Genomic DNA, 17,387 nt, shown 5'->3' with positions numbered 1-17,387 from the left:
CAGCCGGGGCAACATGGGGAAGCCTCATCTTTAAAAAATACAAAATTGGTCAGGAGTGGTGGTCCATGCCTGTGGTCATAGCTACTTGGGAGGCTGAGGTCAGAGGATCACTTGAGCCCAGGAGGTCAAGGCTACAGTGAGCCATGATCACACCACTGCAGTCCAGCCTGGGCTACAGAGCGACACCCTGTCTGTCTCAAAAAAAAAAAAAAAAAAAAAAAAAAGCTTTCTATGCCCAGAGATCAGCACTGGCTGTGATTAAACCACAGCACTGCCCCCACCCAGGAAGCTTAGGGTCAGCGTTAGGCTTGTGGCTACTCCTTGACTTGTTCCAGAGGACCCAGCTGAGGTGTGTGACATGGAATGGGCAGGAGAGGAAAACCTGAAACCCCTAAGGATGCTGAGACTGAAGGGCTGGGCCATAACCCAGGCCTGGCTTAAGGCCCACTGAGTTAAAAACAAGTTCTTGGGAATCTGAATGGAAATTTAACATGTTCCCAATGAAGGAAACTTCCTGCTGGCCTGTGTGAGCCTTAAAGGCTACTCTAAGGATTATGGAGACAGGCAGCTAGTGGGTCAGTGAACTAGATTCTGTATGTCTGCTCTCTAATTGTCAAAGCCAGCTGTTTATAAAATGTGGTCCCCAGACCAGCAAACTTCAGGGTCCCCTGGGACTTCTTGTTAACACAAATGCTCTGGTCCTTCCCCGGGGCTACCAAACCAGTAACTTGGGGTAGGGCCCATCCTGGGGCATAGGAAAGCGTTGAGGTGATTCTGATGTATGCGAAAGTATGAGAACCACGCCATGAATCCAAAATCTGACTCCGCTTTTGCTTTTTGCTACAAGACCCCTCTCAATCTTTCGCTTGCTGATTCAGTCAGGTCTGGTGTTGCTTTTTTTTTTTTTTTTTGGACACAGAGTCTCACTCTGTTGCCCAGGCTGGAGTGCAGTGACATAATCTCGGCTCACTGAAACCTCCCCCTCCCAGGTTCAAGCAATTCTTGTGCCTCAGCCTCCCGAGTAGCTGGGATTACAGGCACATGCCACCACGCCTGGCTAATTTTTTGTATTTTTAGTAGAGACAGGGTTTCACCATGTTGGCCAGGCTGGTCTCAAACTCCTGACCTCAGGTGATCCACCCGCCTCAGCCTCCCAAAGTGCTGGGATGACAGGCATGAGCCACCATGCCCGGCTGGCTTCCCTATTAAGGCGGACAGGGTCACCTCCTGGTTATCCCCTGACTCAGATTCCCATAGGTGGCTCTGCCTCAGAAGCCCCAGGGCACTGTGGTCACTGTTAGGTGTGGCAGTGACTGTTCTGGATTCTCCCCTTTAGTTCTTACTTGGGCTATAGTTGAGCAACTTACCTGGTTGCTGTTTACCCTGCAAAGCAATGCCAAGTTCATGGGAAACTGTACATACATGTAAACTGAATCTTTGAAACAGCTATGAGTGGGTATTGCCAGGGTGATCTCCAGCTAATCTGCCAAGCTCGAATCACACACTTAGGCTATCCCGGTGCAGGATTTCATCTACTCTTCACTAGATAAAGTACACAGAGGACTTTTAATTTTAAAATGTTCTTTTTTGGTCAGTAGTCTTAGTAAGAGATTTATATGAAAAGAGGTAGGAGTATATAAATAGAGTGTTAAATATATCATGTCACCAAAAAATTTACCCGAGAAATAGAAGTTTAAAAGCAATTTTAAAAAACCTTCAATCAACAATATATAAATAACTTAATCTGAGGTAAGAGGGAAAAATGCCCTGCAAACACTTTAGAAAAATACATCTCTGCCACACTACAGAAATAGACCTTTTACCACATCTTCTGAACCCCAGTTACCCTCCATCTACCAAAGATTTTGGGCACCAGAACTAAAGATGAGAATCTCTCCCACCCCTACCACTTCCAGGTAAACACAGAGTTCATGTTCAGCCAGGCTAAAGTACAAGAAAACTGAACCCACTCTCCATCCCATCCCATCCTAGGATAGGTGGGGCCAGGGCAGAAATCATGGAATGCTCAGGACTCCACCCCTCCCAAGTGCACTGAGGTAAGTTCTGGAACTGAGCTTCCTCCCAACAAGCCACTCACCTCCTCTGGGAGTTCATTCACCTCCTCTCCCTTCCTCAAAGGACAATGTTTAATCTCTGAAATTGCTCTTGCCTTGTCAGCAGCCACCATCTGGCTGCCACTCCAACCAGTCCTCAAAAGAACTCAGCCCCCAACCCTGACCCCAAATCTGTCCAACCTGGTTCTATAGTGTCTTCCATCTGACCGAGCTCTAGAGTGACAGCTCCATATCAGAGCATCATCGCTCAACACCCCTGACTCAGGCCAAGACCCAAATGTCTTCTCCTGGGAGGGAAAGGGAGAAAAAAAGCAAAAATCAATGAAGTATTTTGCAAAAACTCAAGAGGGAGAAAAGATTCTGAATCGGTGTTCTGGTTTGTGCAGCTGTTTTTTAAACCCTCTTTCTGTTTTGGTATTTTTAACGTCCCATCACACAGTAGAGCTGAATGCTAGAGGAGGTAGATTCAGAGCAGAGTCTTGGCCAGTGGCTGCCTGCTTCCCTACCAGCCTGCAGAAGCACCTTGCCAAAGCACTGCAGTCCCCGGCTCTGCTGGCTGTGCCCAGTCCTGGTCCTTAAGTGTCCTGTCTGCCGCAGAGTCCCAGAAACAGGAAAGAAAGGTGAGAAATCCAAAAGGTGAGCGGAGCTGCATTCACTCTGGATAGTCTGGGCCAGGAGCTCAGGCCGTTTGCTCTGCACTGGTGCCAGCTGTGACCAAGTACTGACTGGGCTTTGCTAGCATCCCTGGGCCAGTGCTGTCTGCCCCAATTGGCCACAGCAGGTAGCATCAGCTTTTCCTGCACTGTGGTATGGAAAGTAACAAGGAGCTGCCACAGCGTCTCTCTTGAGCAGCCTGGGCCTGCATCTCAGCAGCACCATCTTGACGGTGAGATGCTAGCTACCAAGGAAGGAAGCCAGTCTGGCTATAACCAGTGGCTGCTGTTTGATGAAAGAGCTCAGGAGCTGAGATGGGAAGCCTGGAGCACCAAGTTCCACCTGAAAGCAGAGAGAGAAGAATTTAAGGTGCAAATAGATTTGAGAGAGTGCCAGGCGTACTCCAGTCCCATGGAGTCCCCTCAGCCTGTGGTGATGGGAGAAGCACCTCAGATTGTGGCTTGGTGTTTACAGGCCCCTGGGCTCTGCCATCCAGATCTAAGTATTGGCGTTCACCTCCTAGTGACAAAGTACAAGTCAAGGGACTGGGAGGGGAGAGGTGAACCCAACAGGTCTTCACTCCGCTCTGCCGAGGCTGCTGCTTTTGCCTCACAATGACTCATCTATCTCCTAAGGACACTGGGATCACCCACAGGATGCAGGTCACTAGGTTTTCAGTAACAGCAGCTTCAGAAAAGATTGATAAACTCCTGTCTCATTCCCTTCTCTCCAATTCCCCACTGACTTCCCTTACTGCAAGCCCAGGAAGCCCTCAAGTCTCCAGGTCTCAGGCCAAAGGGCCTGGGCACTGGAGGGTGTTCAAAAGCGAGACAGAAAAATCCCAGGGGGCTGTGGGACCAAGTCAGCCTGTGCTGTGAGGCCAGCTGCAAAGGATTTATCACCTGGGCCAAGTAGATGACTCTGGTGACTTCCTTCCCTTCCACAGTGACGGGCTGCAAGATCCAGGCACTGGGCAGGATCTCCCCGCGAACCATTTTTCTGCTGGGTCTTGGCATGGATGTATCATACACAGACTGGGCTGCCATGACAGACAGGTGACCCTGGGGACAGAGGGAAATGGGAGTCCTGCCTGTGTAGTGTGGACAAAACAGGAACAGGCTCCCGTGTAGACAGTATGGTGAAAGGCAACACTGGGCCAGCCTTCAAGCCACCCCTACCCTGGCTCCAGCCCCAATTTGCCCTCCTTCCCCTAGAGGACCTGAGGCCCACATAGATTGTTTCTCACGACACTTCAGCCCAAGTTCTTCCCACAACGTCTTTACCACCAAGGCAGGCACCTCTTTGGCTTCCACGCAGACACAACAGAAATCCCGTGGCTGCTTCAGTGCGCACAGGGTGGTGTTGCACACCAAGTACACTGGAGGGACAGGGATAAGGAAGGTCAGGAGGCCCATGGACAGACCTAGTCCTAAAGCCTTCCTGGTCAGGAAGCCCTCCCCCCAACACCCCATCACTTGACACCTAGCTCAACCTAGGCTGAGCAATCAAGGTAACCTGAGTACCTGGCCTCCGAAGAGGGCTGCCTCCAACCCTCCACCTCTGTCCCCCAGCAAGACCCCACTGGGCACACCAGAAACTAGGCCCCATGGAAGCCTTCCTTCCCTGGGCTCACCCAGGCTGATGCTGTTGGTCACTCGCTGATGCAGCCTTGCTGTCTGGATGGGCTTGTAATACAGAGGCCACAGAGTGGGGTCACTGACAGCCGCCCACACATGAGACAGCGGCTGGGACACCACACCTGCCCCCAGGAAGCCATGCCGAGTGGAAGAAAACACCTTGTAGTAAAGCTGCACCGCCTGCTCCTCACCCTGATAGCTGGGGGGAGACACCAAGCACAGAAAATAGAAAGGGGTCAAAAATGGGCTCTAAGGGTCACAAAGGAGGGGCTCAGAGTGAAGACTTGAGGAATCCAGGTAAGGGAAAGGAGGAGAGAAGCCAAGCAGGGTGACAAGCTTACCAAGACAGACACTGTACAAAGGCCCCTACACAAACTTACTTCCAGCCAGCAGTTGCCTGGCAGCTGAAGAGGTTGTGCAAATTATCCGAACAAGCAGCCATTACCTGGGGACACAATGGCCATACCCAAATTAGGAGGCACAGTAAAAACTAAGCCCCTGGGTTAGTCAGTCTGGCCTGCATCTGCTAAATTCCCCTCTTCTTTTTTTTCGAGACAGGGTCTAGCTCTGTCACCCAGGCTGGAGTGGAGTGGCGTAATCACGGCTCACTGCAGCGTTAACCTCCTGGGCTTAAGCGATCCTCCCACCTCAGCCTCCCAGTCTCTAGGACTACAGGTACACACCACCACACCCAGCTATCTTTTTGTATTTTTTGGTAGAGACAGGGTCTCACCATGTTGCCCAGGCTGGTCTTGAACTCCTGGACTCAAGCAATCTTCCCACCTCAGCCTCCCAAAGTGCTGAGACTACAGGTGTGAGCTACCACGCCTGGCCTAATGTTTTTTATTTTTTTGTAGAGACAGGGTCTTGCTATGCTTCCCAGGCTGGTCTCGAACTCCTGACCTCAAGTGATCCTCCCACTTCAGCTCCCAAAATGTTGGGATTATAGGCATGAGCTACTGCGCCTGACCCGAATTCCCCTTTTCTCAAGATGAAGAACCACTGAAGATGCCCACAAGCCTTGGGCTCCTCATCTGCCCAGCTTTTTTCCTACTTTCTCTTCCTGCACACCCAGCAGAGGTCTGGGTAAAGGAATGGTGGGGATGGGTGGGAGCAGTTACTCACATCAGCCATAGAAGTGTCCACGACATGCTTGGCCAAATCCCGGTAGGAGGAGGAAAAGCAGGTCCCCAAGCTGGACAGACTGGATGGTGAACAGCAGCAACTGCCCAGGGAGGCTCTGCGGCCTACAAGAAACAGGTGGAGGCCCTGTGATAGCACTGAACATCAGGGCCTCAGGACAGCAACAGCTCTCCCACAGATCAGTGACTCACTAAGATCTAGCAGCCATCAGCCCCCAAGTCCCCAAACCAGGCAGCTGGCTATGCCCAATACTCCCCGCAACTCACTGTAGGCGGAGTTCTTCCTCACTGCAGAATGGCCTCCTCGCTCATCCCCTATCCATACATCCCTGGAATCAGGCAAGTTTGTGTGCCCCTGCAGAAGAGAGGATACTCAGGACAGAGCCAGAAGGCAAGCACAGAATTATCTCCTCTGCCTCTGAACTGCATCTCACAGCTTCCAGTGGGATGACTCAACTGCAAAGGTCTTCCCAGATGGGAATACAAGAGGCTGGATGTCCCCCCAAGAAGACCACAGCAATAGAAATGGGTATCTAGACGATCTCTGCTCCCCCTCTAAGCCACAGGCAGAGGCTGCTTACAGTAGAGTTCCAACAGGGATCAAAACAACCAGGGCCTGAGAGTATGGGGTGCTCTGCCAGCTTCCAAGCTAGGGGTTACCAGGGATCAGTGCATGAGAGGCTCTCCGCACCACCCGGGCAACAGGAATGAGGCCATGGCTAGAGGGGGTTTAACGGGGTAATAAATGTAGAAGATGGGATGGGAGGAAAAGTAATGGGCTATGAAAAGCTGAACGCTTGACCCCCACCCCAGGTGCAGCAGCCAAGCTAAAGGTCCTAACTGGGGATTAGATGGGGTGACCCTCTGGATCTGCAATGTGGTCACCACACCTCCACCTCAGCAAGCTCCTCAACAATAGGACCCTTGACCTCTGCTGGAACTCACAGGCACCCACCATCCTACCTCCATCATCACCTTTAACCTACTGCTACTCTGATCACAATAAAGGAGGAAACAAAGACAGTTCTCTATCCACCCTCATCTCCTTCTCACCTGCTGTCACAGACAGCAGGCCCTTCTGCCTCTGGCTTAGCTCTCACGCTGCCCTGTCAGAAGCCTTTCACTACTGATCACCAGTCTCTTCACTTGTTGCCCCCACCTCTTCCTCTTCACTGGATCTTTCCTATTAGCTACAACACTTGGCTAATTTTAAAAAAAATTTTGGGGGCCGGGCGGTGGTTCATGCCTGTAATCCTAACACTTTGGGAGGCCAAGGCGGTAGATCACCTGAGGTCAGGAGCTCCAGACCAGCCTGACCAACATGGTGAAACCCCATCTCTACTAACAATACAAAAAATTAGCCGGGCGTGGTGGCGGGCGCCTGTAATCCCAGCTACTTGAGAGAATCGCTTGAGCCCAGGAGGCAGAGGTTGCAGTGAGCCGAGATTGTGCCACTGCACTCCGGCCTGGGCACAACAGAGAGAGACTCCATCTCAAAAAAAAAAAAAAAATTGTAAAGACAAGATCTCACTCTGTTGCCCATGTTGGTCTTAGACTCCTGGGCTCAAGTGATCCTCCCCTCTGCGGCCTCCCAAAGTTTTGGGATTACAGGCGTGAGCCCCTGTGCCCGGCTTCTCTCATCTTTAAAACCCTCCTCTTCACTCTCCTGCCCTTCACAGATAAGCTTCTTGCAACCAGTCTCGCTGTTTGCCATCTCCCACTTCTCACTGACTTCTGAACCCACCCTAATCTAACATTTGCCCTCGTCACTCCTCCAAACAGCAGTCACCAAGGTCCACGGTGTCCATGTGGCTGGATCTTGTAAATAACTTCTGTCCTACACTTCCTGAGTCTCTCAGCAAGCTTTGACTTAGCCAGTCTCTCCCTTTCACTGACAGAATCACTTCCAGAGGCCCCGGCTTCTCATCTCTCTGAGTGTTCTTTTGTTGTTGTTTATTCATCCTCTTCAACTGTTGACATTTTGGGATTCTTTCAAAATTCAGGCCTAGGCCCTATTTTCTCACTCCATAATATATTCCTAAGTAACCTAATCTGTTCCCAGTGCTGTACAAAAATAAATATCCAAAAATTATTGGATACTGACTTCCAAAAATAAATATCCATAAATTAATCAATAAGTACTGCTGAGACAAATGGGCAGCCATCTGAAAAAAAAAAAAAAGATTGCATCAGAGACCCATTTCACAGACATACCAAAATGGATCCTTTATGCTTTATGGATCAAAGATATACTGGGAGATGGAGGAGTATAACAGTATTACAAGAAAATATAATTCAAAAGATAACTGTGCCTGTAGTACAGTTGCCTGGGAGGCTGGGCGGGAGAATCCCTTGAGTCCAGGAGTTTGAAGCATGAGCCACTGTACCTGGCCTCAAAAATGGTTTAAGAAATTCTCAACAATTGAATCAAGGAAGAAATACAAACAGAAAATGCAAAATTATATTAAAAATGAAAATACATGTCACAAGCTATGGAAAATGGCTGAAGCAATGCTCAGAGGGAAATTTTTAGCTTTAAAAACATCCATGAAAAGAAATAAAAATAAATGAATTAATACTATGAACTACATGCCAACAAATTCAATAATGTAAATTACTGACTCAAAAGTTAAACTGACTCAAGGAGAAATAAAACATCTTAGTACAGGCCGGGCGGGGTGGCTCACGCCTGTAATCCCAGCACTTTGGTAGGCCGAGGCGGGTGGATCATGAGGTCAGGAGATCGAGACCATCCTGGCTAACATGGTGAAACCCCTGTCTCCACTAAAAGAATACAAAAAAATTAGCCGGGCATGGTGGAGGGCGCCTGTAGTCCCAGCTACTCGGGAGGCTGAGGCAGGAGAATGGCGTGAACCCAGGAAGCGGAGCTTGCAGTGAGCTGAGATCGCACCACTGCCCTCCAGCCTGGGGGACAGAGCAAGACACCATCTCAAAAAAAAAAAAAAAAAAAAAAATCTTAGTGCATATTTTATTTACAAATTTAAGATACGAAATTAGTGATCAAAGAAAATTTCAAGATAGCTTCATTAGTAAAATCTACCAAACGTTTAAGGAATTAATACCAATCCTTCCCAGATTCTTCCAAAAATCAGGAGGGAACACTTGCCAACTCATTCTATAGGGCCAGAATTACCCTGATACAAAAACTGGGCAAAGACACCACAAGTAAACTATAGAGTAATATCCCTTATGAATACACACACACAAATCCTCAACAAAATACTAGTAAACTGAAATCTAGCAACACATAAAAAAGATCATATATCACAAGAAAGTAGGATTTATCACAGAAACACAGGGCTGGCTCAACATACAAAAATCAATGCAATGCACTATATTAATAAAAGAAAAAACCCCGTAAGATTATCTCAGTAGACACCAGAAAAAAGTATTTGACTAAATCCAGTACCTTTTCATGATAAAAATATTCAAAAAACTAGGAATATAAGGGAATTTCCTCAACCTGATAAAGGTCAGCTATAAAACATCCACAGCTAACATCATACTTAATGGTGAAAGATAGATACCTTCCTCCTCAAATCAGGAGTAAGACAAGGACATCGGCTCTCACCACATCTAATAAACAGTGTACTGGAGATTCTAGCCAGCACAACTGGCAAGACAAAAACAAAAAAGGCAGATGACATGATCTTGCATATAGAATATCTTAAGGAATCTATTTTAAAAAACCATCAGAACTAATAAATCAATTCAGCAAGGGTACAGGAGACAAGAACGATATATAAAAATCAATTTTATTTCTGCATAATAGCAATGAAGAAACTGAAAATGAAGTGAAAACAATTCCATTTATAATACTGTCAACAGGAATAAAATACGAATAAGTTTAATAAAATAAGCATAAAACTTATACTCTGAAAACTTTGAAACATTGTTGAAATTAAACCTAAATAAACACAATGACATCCCATATTCACAGAGCTAAAGACTTAATATTAAGATAGCAATGCTCCCCCAATTGATCTACCCATCAAAGTAATCCCAATGAAAATCCCAGCTGACTTGTTTGCAGAAATTGACAAGCTGATCCTAAAATTCATATGGAAATCTGAGAAACCCAGAATAGTCAAAGTAATCTTGAAAAAGAACAAAGTTGGAAGACGCATACTTCCTGACTTCTAAAGGTACTACAAAACTACAGTAAAGAAGACAGTGTGAGGCTGGGTGCAACAGCTCACACCTGTCATCCTAGCACTTTGGGCGGTTGAGGTGGGAGGATCGCTTGAGGCCAGGAGTTTGAGACCAGCCTGGGCAAGATAGTGAGACCCTGTCACACATACGCAAAAAGTGTGGTACTGGCATAAGGATAGATATGTAGATCAATGGAATAGAATTAGGAGTCCAGAAATAAAGCCATATGTCTATAGTCAACTGATCTTTGACAAGGGTGCCAAGACAATTCAATGGGGGAAATAATAATCTTTTAAACAAATGTTGTTGGGAGAACTAGATATCCATATGGAAAAGAATGAAATTCAACCCCTAGCTCTCACCATATGTAAGAATTAACTCAAAATGGGCCAAAGAATGAAATGTGGAAGCTAAAAGCATAAAACTCTTAGAAGAAAACATAGGCATAATCTTTGTGATCCTGGATTAGGCACTCGTTTCTCAGATATGAAACCAAAGCACAAGGAACAACAATAAAAAATAAACTGGACATCATCAAAATTAAACTTTTGGCTTCAAAGGGCACTATATCAAGACTGAACAGACACAAAGAATGGGAGGACATTTTCTGTGAATTACATATTTGCTAAGGGACTCTTAAAAAGACAAATAATCGAATCTTAAAATAGACAAAATATCTGAACTAGATATTTCTCCAAAGAAGATATATAAATGGGCAAAGGCACATGAAAAGATGCTCAACACCATTAGCCGTCAGGGCAATGGAACTGAAGCCACATAAGGTACTACTTCCGATCCACTAGGACAGCTATAATCAAAAATAGGTCATAGCAACTGTTGGTGAGGACGGAGAGAAACACACTGCTCATATACTGCTCGTGGGAAGGTAAAATAGGACAGCCACTGTGAAAAACAGTCTGGCAGTTCCTCTATGATCCTGCAACTCAACTCTAGATACATACCCAAGAGAAATGAAAACATATCCATACAAAAGCTTTACAGGGATGTTCATAGCAGCAATATTCATTAGTAGGCAAAAAGCACAAAACAACCTAAATGTCCATCAACTGAAGAATGGATAAATAAAATGTGGTTTATTCATATAATGGAGTATTACTCGGCCATAAAAATGAATGAAGCTCTCATATATTTTACAACATGAAGGACCCCTTGTTGTGGGTTAAATCACTGTCTCCACTGAAAATATGTTGAAGTATTTTCCCAGTATCTGTGAATTTGACCTAATTTGAAAATAAGGTCCTTGCAGATGTAACCAAGTTAATATAAGATAGTACTGGATTAGAGTGGTCCCTAAATCCAATGACTAATGTCCTTATAAGAAGGCTATGTGGAGCTGGGTGCAGTGGCTCACGCCTGTAATCCCAGCACTTTGGGAGGGTGAAGCGAGTGGATCACCTGAGGTCAGGAGTTGGAGACCAGCCTGGCCAACATGGTGAAACCCCGTCTCTACTAAAAATACAAAAAATTAGCGGGGCGTGGTGGCGGATGCCTGTAATCCCAGCTACCTGGGAGGCTGAGGCAGGAGAATCGCTTGAACCCAGGAGGCAGGGTTGCAGTGAGCCGAGATTGTGCCACTGCACTCCAGCCTGGGTGACAGAGCAAGACTCTGTCTCAAAAAAAAAAAAAAAAAAAGTTATGTGGTAGCTTACGATGGTAATTCCAGCACTTTGAGAGGCTGAGGCGGGAGGAACATTTGAGGTCAGGTGTTGCAGGTAAGAATGAGCTGTGATTGCACCACAGCAGTCCAGTCCAGGTGACAGAGACCCTGTCTCTTAAAAAAAAGTTAAATTAAAAAAAAAAAAGAAGGCTATGTGAAAACACGGGGACAAACAGACAGGGAGACAGACACAGAGAGAGAGAGAGAGAGAGCACAAGTGAGAGCAAGAATGTCATGTGAAGACAGAGATAGAAATGGGAGTGAATGCCAAGGATTGCTGGTAACCCATCAGAAGCCTGGAAAGAGGCTTGGAGCAGATCCTTCTCCCAGGAGCTTTCTGAGGGAGTATGGTGCTGCTAACACCAACATTTTGGACTTCTAGCCTACAGAACTATGAGAGCATAAATGTCTGTGGTTTGAAGCCACTCTGTGAGTGGTAATTTGTTACAGCAATTCTAAGAAACTAACACAATCCTGAAAACATTACGCTAGGAGAAGCCATCAAAAAGGATCATATATTGTATAATTCCATTTATATGAAATGTCCAGAATAGGCAAATCCATGGGGACAGAAAGTAGATTCGTGGTTTCCAAGGGCTGGGGAATGGTGAATTTAGGGAATAACTAGGGCGGTAATGAAAATGTCCTAAAATTGGTGATGGATACACAACTCTATGAATATACTAAAGCCAATGGATTATAACAATAAAAAAATCAATTAAAGAAGTGCTCAAGGGCCAGGCACGGTGGCTCACGTCTGTAATCCAACACTTTGGGAGGCTCAGGCGGGCAGATCCCTTGAGCCCAGGAGTTCAACACCAGCCTGGGCAAAATGGTAAAACTCCATCTCTAGAAAACAAAAATACAAAAGTAGCCGGGCATGGTGGTGCACACCTGTACTCCAGGTACTCAGGAGGCTGAGGTGGGAGGATCACCGGCGCCCAGGGAGGTCGAGGCTGCAGTGAGCCATGATTGTGTCACTGCACTCTAGCCTGGGCAACACAGCAAGACCCTGTCTCAAAAAAAAAAAAAAAAAAAAAGACAGGGCATGTCAAAAGGACACAAGACCCAAGCTGAAAGAACTCCAAATAATTAAAGCTGGAACAAGTTGAACAATGAAATTAATAATGACAGTACTGTATTGAATTACGCCCCAAAGAATATGATTCCAAACTGAAAAAAATTAAATAGTTGAATAAATTAAGTGGCGGAAGAAGGGACTGCACTTTCTTAGAGAAAAGTTCCAATTAATATATGTAGAATAAATGAGCGAAATACAAAATTCCCTAAAATATCACAGTAATAATTTTTACAGGTAAGATACACCAGTAGACACTAAAATCAGTGGATGAAAGTTTGAGGAAAAACAGGATTTTCCATCATCTCCAAGATTTTTTTTGGGGGGTGCTGTGGGGCATGGACTCTTGCTGTGTCACCCAGGCTGGAGTGCAGTGGCACCATCTCAGCTCAATGCAAACCCCGCCTCCTGGGTTCAAGCTATTCTCCTGTCTCAGCCTTCTGTGTAGCCGGGTCTACAGGCGTGTGCCACCATGCCTGGCTAATTTTTCTATTTTTGGTGGAGACGGGGTTTCACCATGCTGACCAGGCTGGTCCTGAACTCCTGACCTCGTGATCCGCCCGCCTCTGCCTCCCAAAGTGCTGGGATTACAGGCGTGAGCCACCTTGCCCAGCTAGTCTCCAAGATTTTTTGAGACAGGGTCTCCCTCTGTCCAAGGCCAATGATGTAATCATGGCTCACTGCAGCCTCCATTCCCCTCCAGGCTCAAGCGATCCTCCCACCTCAGCCTCCCAAGTAGCTGGGACCACAGGCATGCACCACCAACATAGCTTTTGTGTGTGTGTGTGTAGAGATGGCGTATCACTATGTTGCCTAGGCTGATCTCAAAATACTGGACTCAAGTGATCCTCCTGCCTCAGCTTTCCAAAGCACTGGGATTACAGGCATCAGCCACCACATTTAGCCATGTTCATTAATCATAAAGGACAATATAGCAACATTCAGTGGAGAGACCCCCAACCACCACCTTAACATCAAAGTTCACATCACCAGAAATAGGACATGTCGGTATCCGGTAACCTCTGACACAATGCACCGAGAATAAGGTATTGCATGAGACATACTTATACTATAAAACTATTTGTTGTCTAAAATTTGAATTTAACTAGCATCCTGTATTTTTCTTTGCCTAATCTGTCAACCTTGAGAAGGGCAAATCACTTCTATGGTATTTTTTTGCCAAAAACGCATAACTTCAATCCAACCATAAGAAAACCACAGACACGATCCTTCTGTAGCTCGTAAGCATGACGATTGGGTTTTCACATACATGTCTCAGAAGTGCCTCTCTCAAACCTTGTTACGTCAGCACATTACCTGTCTTACATGAAAAAAAAAAAAGAAAAAAAAGAAATAAACAGCAGATAAATACATTCCAAAAAATTACTAACCACGAAGCAAGAAAAGACTGAGAAACTATCACAATAGGAAAAAGAAATTGATAACAACATACACAGAAATGAACAAGTTAGAATCAAAAGTGGCTCCAGGAGAGATGAAATATCTAAACCAAAGGTTGGCAAAACTTTTTCTGTGGGGAGCTAGATACTGAATATTTAAGGCTTTGTGGGCCATTTGAGTAGTTGCAGCTACTCAACTCTCTGCCACTGTAGTGGGAACACAACCATAGAAGACATGTACATGAATGGGCATGACTGTATTCCGGTAAAACTTTATTTACAAAAACAGGAAGCAGGCCAGATCTGGCCAAAGGGCCATAGTTTGCTAACCCCTGATCTTAACAGACCATCTTCCACTGAAGAAGTTTTTCAAATAACTAATCCCCTGCTGAAACACCAAGCCTTGTCAATTTAAAAGGATTATTATATCAAACTTTAAAAGATGATTCAAAAGAAATTTTTTTTTTGAAACAGGGTCTTGCTGTGTCACCCAGGCTGGAGTGCAGCAGCATGATCACAGCTCACCACAGCCTCGACTTCCCAGGCTCAAGCAATCCTCCCACCACAGCCTCCTGAGTAGCTAGGACTACAGGTGTGCAGCACCACACCTGGCTTTTTTTTTTTTTTTCTATGTTGCCCTGTCTGGACTCAAACTCCTGGGCTCAAGCAATCCTCCTGCCTCAGCCTCCCAAAGTGCTGAGATTACAGGTGTGAGCCACCGTGTCTGGCTCTCAAATTTTTTTACTTTTCATCCCCATTTCACTCTCCCATCCAAATCATTCTGCTGTGCTTAGAGTATATCTTTTTGTTTGTATGTGTTATTGCAAAAAGTGATTGTTGTGTATGTTGTATTTATATACTGTATATGTTGTTTAATTCACAAATAGTAATATATCTCATCTTATGGGCGGATCATGAGGTCAGGAGTTCAAGACCAGCCTGGTCAACATAGTAAAAGTCCGTCTCCACTAAAAATACAAAAAAATAAGCTGGGCATGGTGGCAGGCACCTGTAGTCCCAGCTACTGGGAAGGCTGAGGCAGGAGAATTTCTTGAGCACAGGAGTCGGAGGCTGGAGTGAGCTGAGATCGTGCCACTGCACTCCAGCCTTGGCGACACAGCAAGACTCTGTCACACACACACACACACACACACACAAGTTTTTCACTCAGTATTCTGCCTAGGTGTTTAATCTGCTGATTTCGATTCTTGCATAGTATTAATATTTCATGTGTGCAACTACCACATTTTACCTATCCATTCTTCTCAGTGATGGATTCGCGAACGTCCTCCAACTCATTGCCACTTCAAATAATGCCTTAATAAACAATTCCTTACATGTTCTCTCATAACCTATGCAAACATTGCTGAGTCATAGGAACCTGTAATGGTTCCAATATCCTCAAAGTCCTGCCAAAATCTGGCATCATCTGGCTTCCTAAATTTTGCCAACTTAATAGGTATAAAGTTTTTATTACTTTTTTAACTATTCATAAACCTTGAAAAAGAAAACTACCACCTTTCTTTCCTATTAAAGGAGTATAAAGTAATAACAAAACCTAAAGAATATATTGTCAAAGCAAAAACCACAGAAAAATTCAAATATTGATGCAAAATTCTAAAATATAACTGGACTCCAACAACACATTAAAAGAACAGTATATCAGAATCATAAATATATATTATAGGATTTATTCCACGAATGCAAGAATAGTTCAATATTAGCCCCAAAATAGATAGATGGATGGATGAATGAATGAAATCATCTCCAAAGACTCTGAAATATCCATTCTGGATAAGAATATGCTATAAAGTAGGAATAGTTGGATATTTCCTTAGTATTGCAAAAATATATCTATCTCAGCTCAAAAGCTATAAAAAAGCCAGGTGTGGTGGCTCATGCCTGTAATCCCAGCACTTTGGGAGGCCGAGATGGGTGGATCACCTGAGGTCAGGGGTTCGAGACCAGCCTGGCCAGCATGGTGAAACCCAATCTCTACTAAAAATATAGAAATTAGCCGGGCATGGTGGCAGGCGCCTGTAATCCCAGCTATTCGGGAGGCTGAGGCAGGAGAATCGCTTAAAGATTGAGGCGAAGGTTGCAGTGAGCCGAGATCATGCCACTGCACTCCAGCCTGGGCAACAGAGCAAGACACTGTCTCAAAAAAAAAAAAAATTAAGATAGGTACATGTATTAGCAGCTACTAAATTAGTAGTGCAGGTCTAGAGAATCAACCAAAAAAATAGATGCAAAATTAATTCACAGAAATCTACAGCTTTAATACATACAAAATAATCAGAAGATATAAAGGAAGGAAAAAACCTATTTACAAGAGTAACAAAAAACTTAAAATACTTAGAAATAAACCTGACAAGAAATGTGAGAGACATGTGAAGAAAACTTTAAAAACATAAAAAGAAAGCTTGAACCTAGTACGTTTTTGGTTAGAAAGTTCTATAGCATAAGACGTGGTTTCTCCCTAAGTCAATCCACATGATCCTATTAAAAATAGTAATGAGTTCTTGCAATTGAACTAGACAAGGTGATCCTAAATTTCATATAAAAAATAAACAACAGGCTGGGTGCGGTGGCTCACGCCTGTAATCCCAGCACTTTGGGAGGCTGAGGTAGGCAGATCACTCGAGGTTAGGAGTTTGAGATAAGCCTGGCCAACATGGTGAAACCCCATCTCTACTAAAAATACAAAAATGAGCCAGGCGTGGGGGTGGGCGCCTGTAATCCCAGCTACTCAGCAGGCTGAGACAGGAGAATCGCTTGAACCCAGGAGGTGGGGGTTGCAGTAAGCTGAGATCACGCCCCTGCACTCCAGCCCGAGTGAGAGAGTGAGACTCCATCTCAAAAAATAAAAAATAAACAAACAACAGGCTGGGTGCAGTAGCTCATGCCTGTAAGCCCAGCACTTTGTTCAGCTGAGGTGGGCAAATCACCTGAGGTCAAGAGTTTGAGACCAGCCTAGCCAACACTGAAAACCCCATCTCTATTAAAAATACAAGAAAAACTAGCCAGGCATGGAGGGTGATGCATGCCTGTAGTCCCAGGTACTCGGAGTGCTGAGCCAGGAAGAATCGCTTGAACCTGGGAGGTGGAGGTTGCAGTGAGTCAAGATGGCGCCACAGCACTCCAGTCTGAGTGATACAGCAAGACTCCATCTCAAAAAAATTAACAAACAACAGATCAGTAACACAGAGGCACAGCAAGATGGCAGAATAGGACCCGTCAGTGATAGTTCCCCAAAGAAACATCAATTTAAACAACTATCCACACAAGAAAATATCTTCGCTAGAGCTAGGAAAACCAGTTGATAGATAAAAGTACTAGATTTTACAAGGAGAAGAAGACGCATTAAAGATAATAGGAAGGACAGTCTCATATTATCTGTACCAACCCTTCCCCAACCCTAGGTAGTGATGAGAGACACCGCCCACATGGCAGAAGGAGAGGTTAGTGGACATGGGACTTTGCCTTAGAGCCCAGTACTAAGTCTGCCACAGTAATACACAGAACCAGAAAAAACCCCACAGCCTAATTC

At 45.2% G+C, this 17,387-nt stretch overlaps 1 protein-coding gene and 1 non-coding gene across 4 annotated transcripts in view; one reads left to right on the top strand and one right to left on the bottom strand.

Moving 5' to 3' along the window:
• Window positions 1-2,404: 2,404 nt before the first annotated feature.
• The window catches only part of STARD9 (StAR related lipid transfer domain containing 9), a 147,998-nt gene continuing 133,015 nt past the window's right edge, over window positions 2,405-17,387 (bottom strand). For 2 of the 3 annotated variants that reach the window (XM_031002323.3, XM_019010802.4), the window contains 7 exons: window positions 5,776-5,863; window positions 5,492-5,613; window positions 4,747-4,811; window positions 4,363-4,565; window positions 4,013-4,107; window positions 3,632-3,790; window positions 2,405-3,071 (listed from right to left, as the gene is read on the bottom strand). In XM_031002323.3, coding sequence (XP_030858183.3) covers window positions 2,970-3,071; window positions 3,632-3,790; window positions 4,013-4,107; window positions 4,363-4,565; window positions 4,747-4,811; window positions 5,492-5,613; window positions 5,776-5,863 — 834 coding nt within the window. In that variant the 3' untranslated portion in view covers window positions 2,405-2,969. The remainder of the gene's footprint in view (window positions 3,072-3,631; window positions 3,791-4,012; window positions 4,108-4,362; window positions 4,566-4,746; window positions 4,812-5,491; window positions 5,614-5,775; window positions 5,864-17,387) is intronic. The other variant, XM_031002324.3, reaches the window with a different exon arrangement.
• LOC115930970 (small nucleolar RNA U13) lies at window positions 13,664-13,764 on the top strand. The gene has a single exon (XR_004067550.2). It is a non-coding gene; the product is annotated as a small nucleolar RNA U13 (small nucleolar RNA).

Source organism: Gorilla gorilla, chromosome 16 (genome assembly GCF_029281585.2).
Source record: "Gorilla gorilla gorilla isolate KB3781 chromosome 16, NHGRI_mGorGor1-v2.1_pri, whole genome shotgun sequence".
Lineage (NCBI taxonomy): Eukaryota > Metazoa > Chordata > Mammalia > Primates > Hominidae > Gorilla > Gorilla gorilla.
This window is presented reverse-complemented; position numbering and strand designations above follow the sequence as displayed.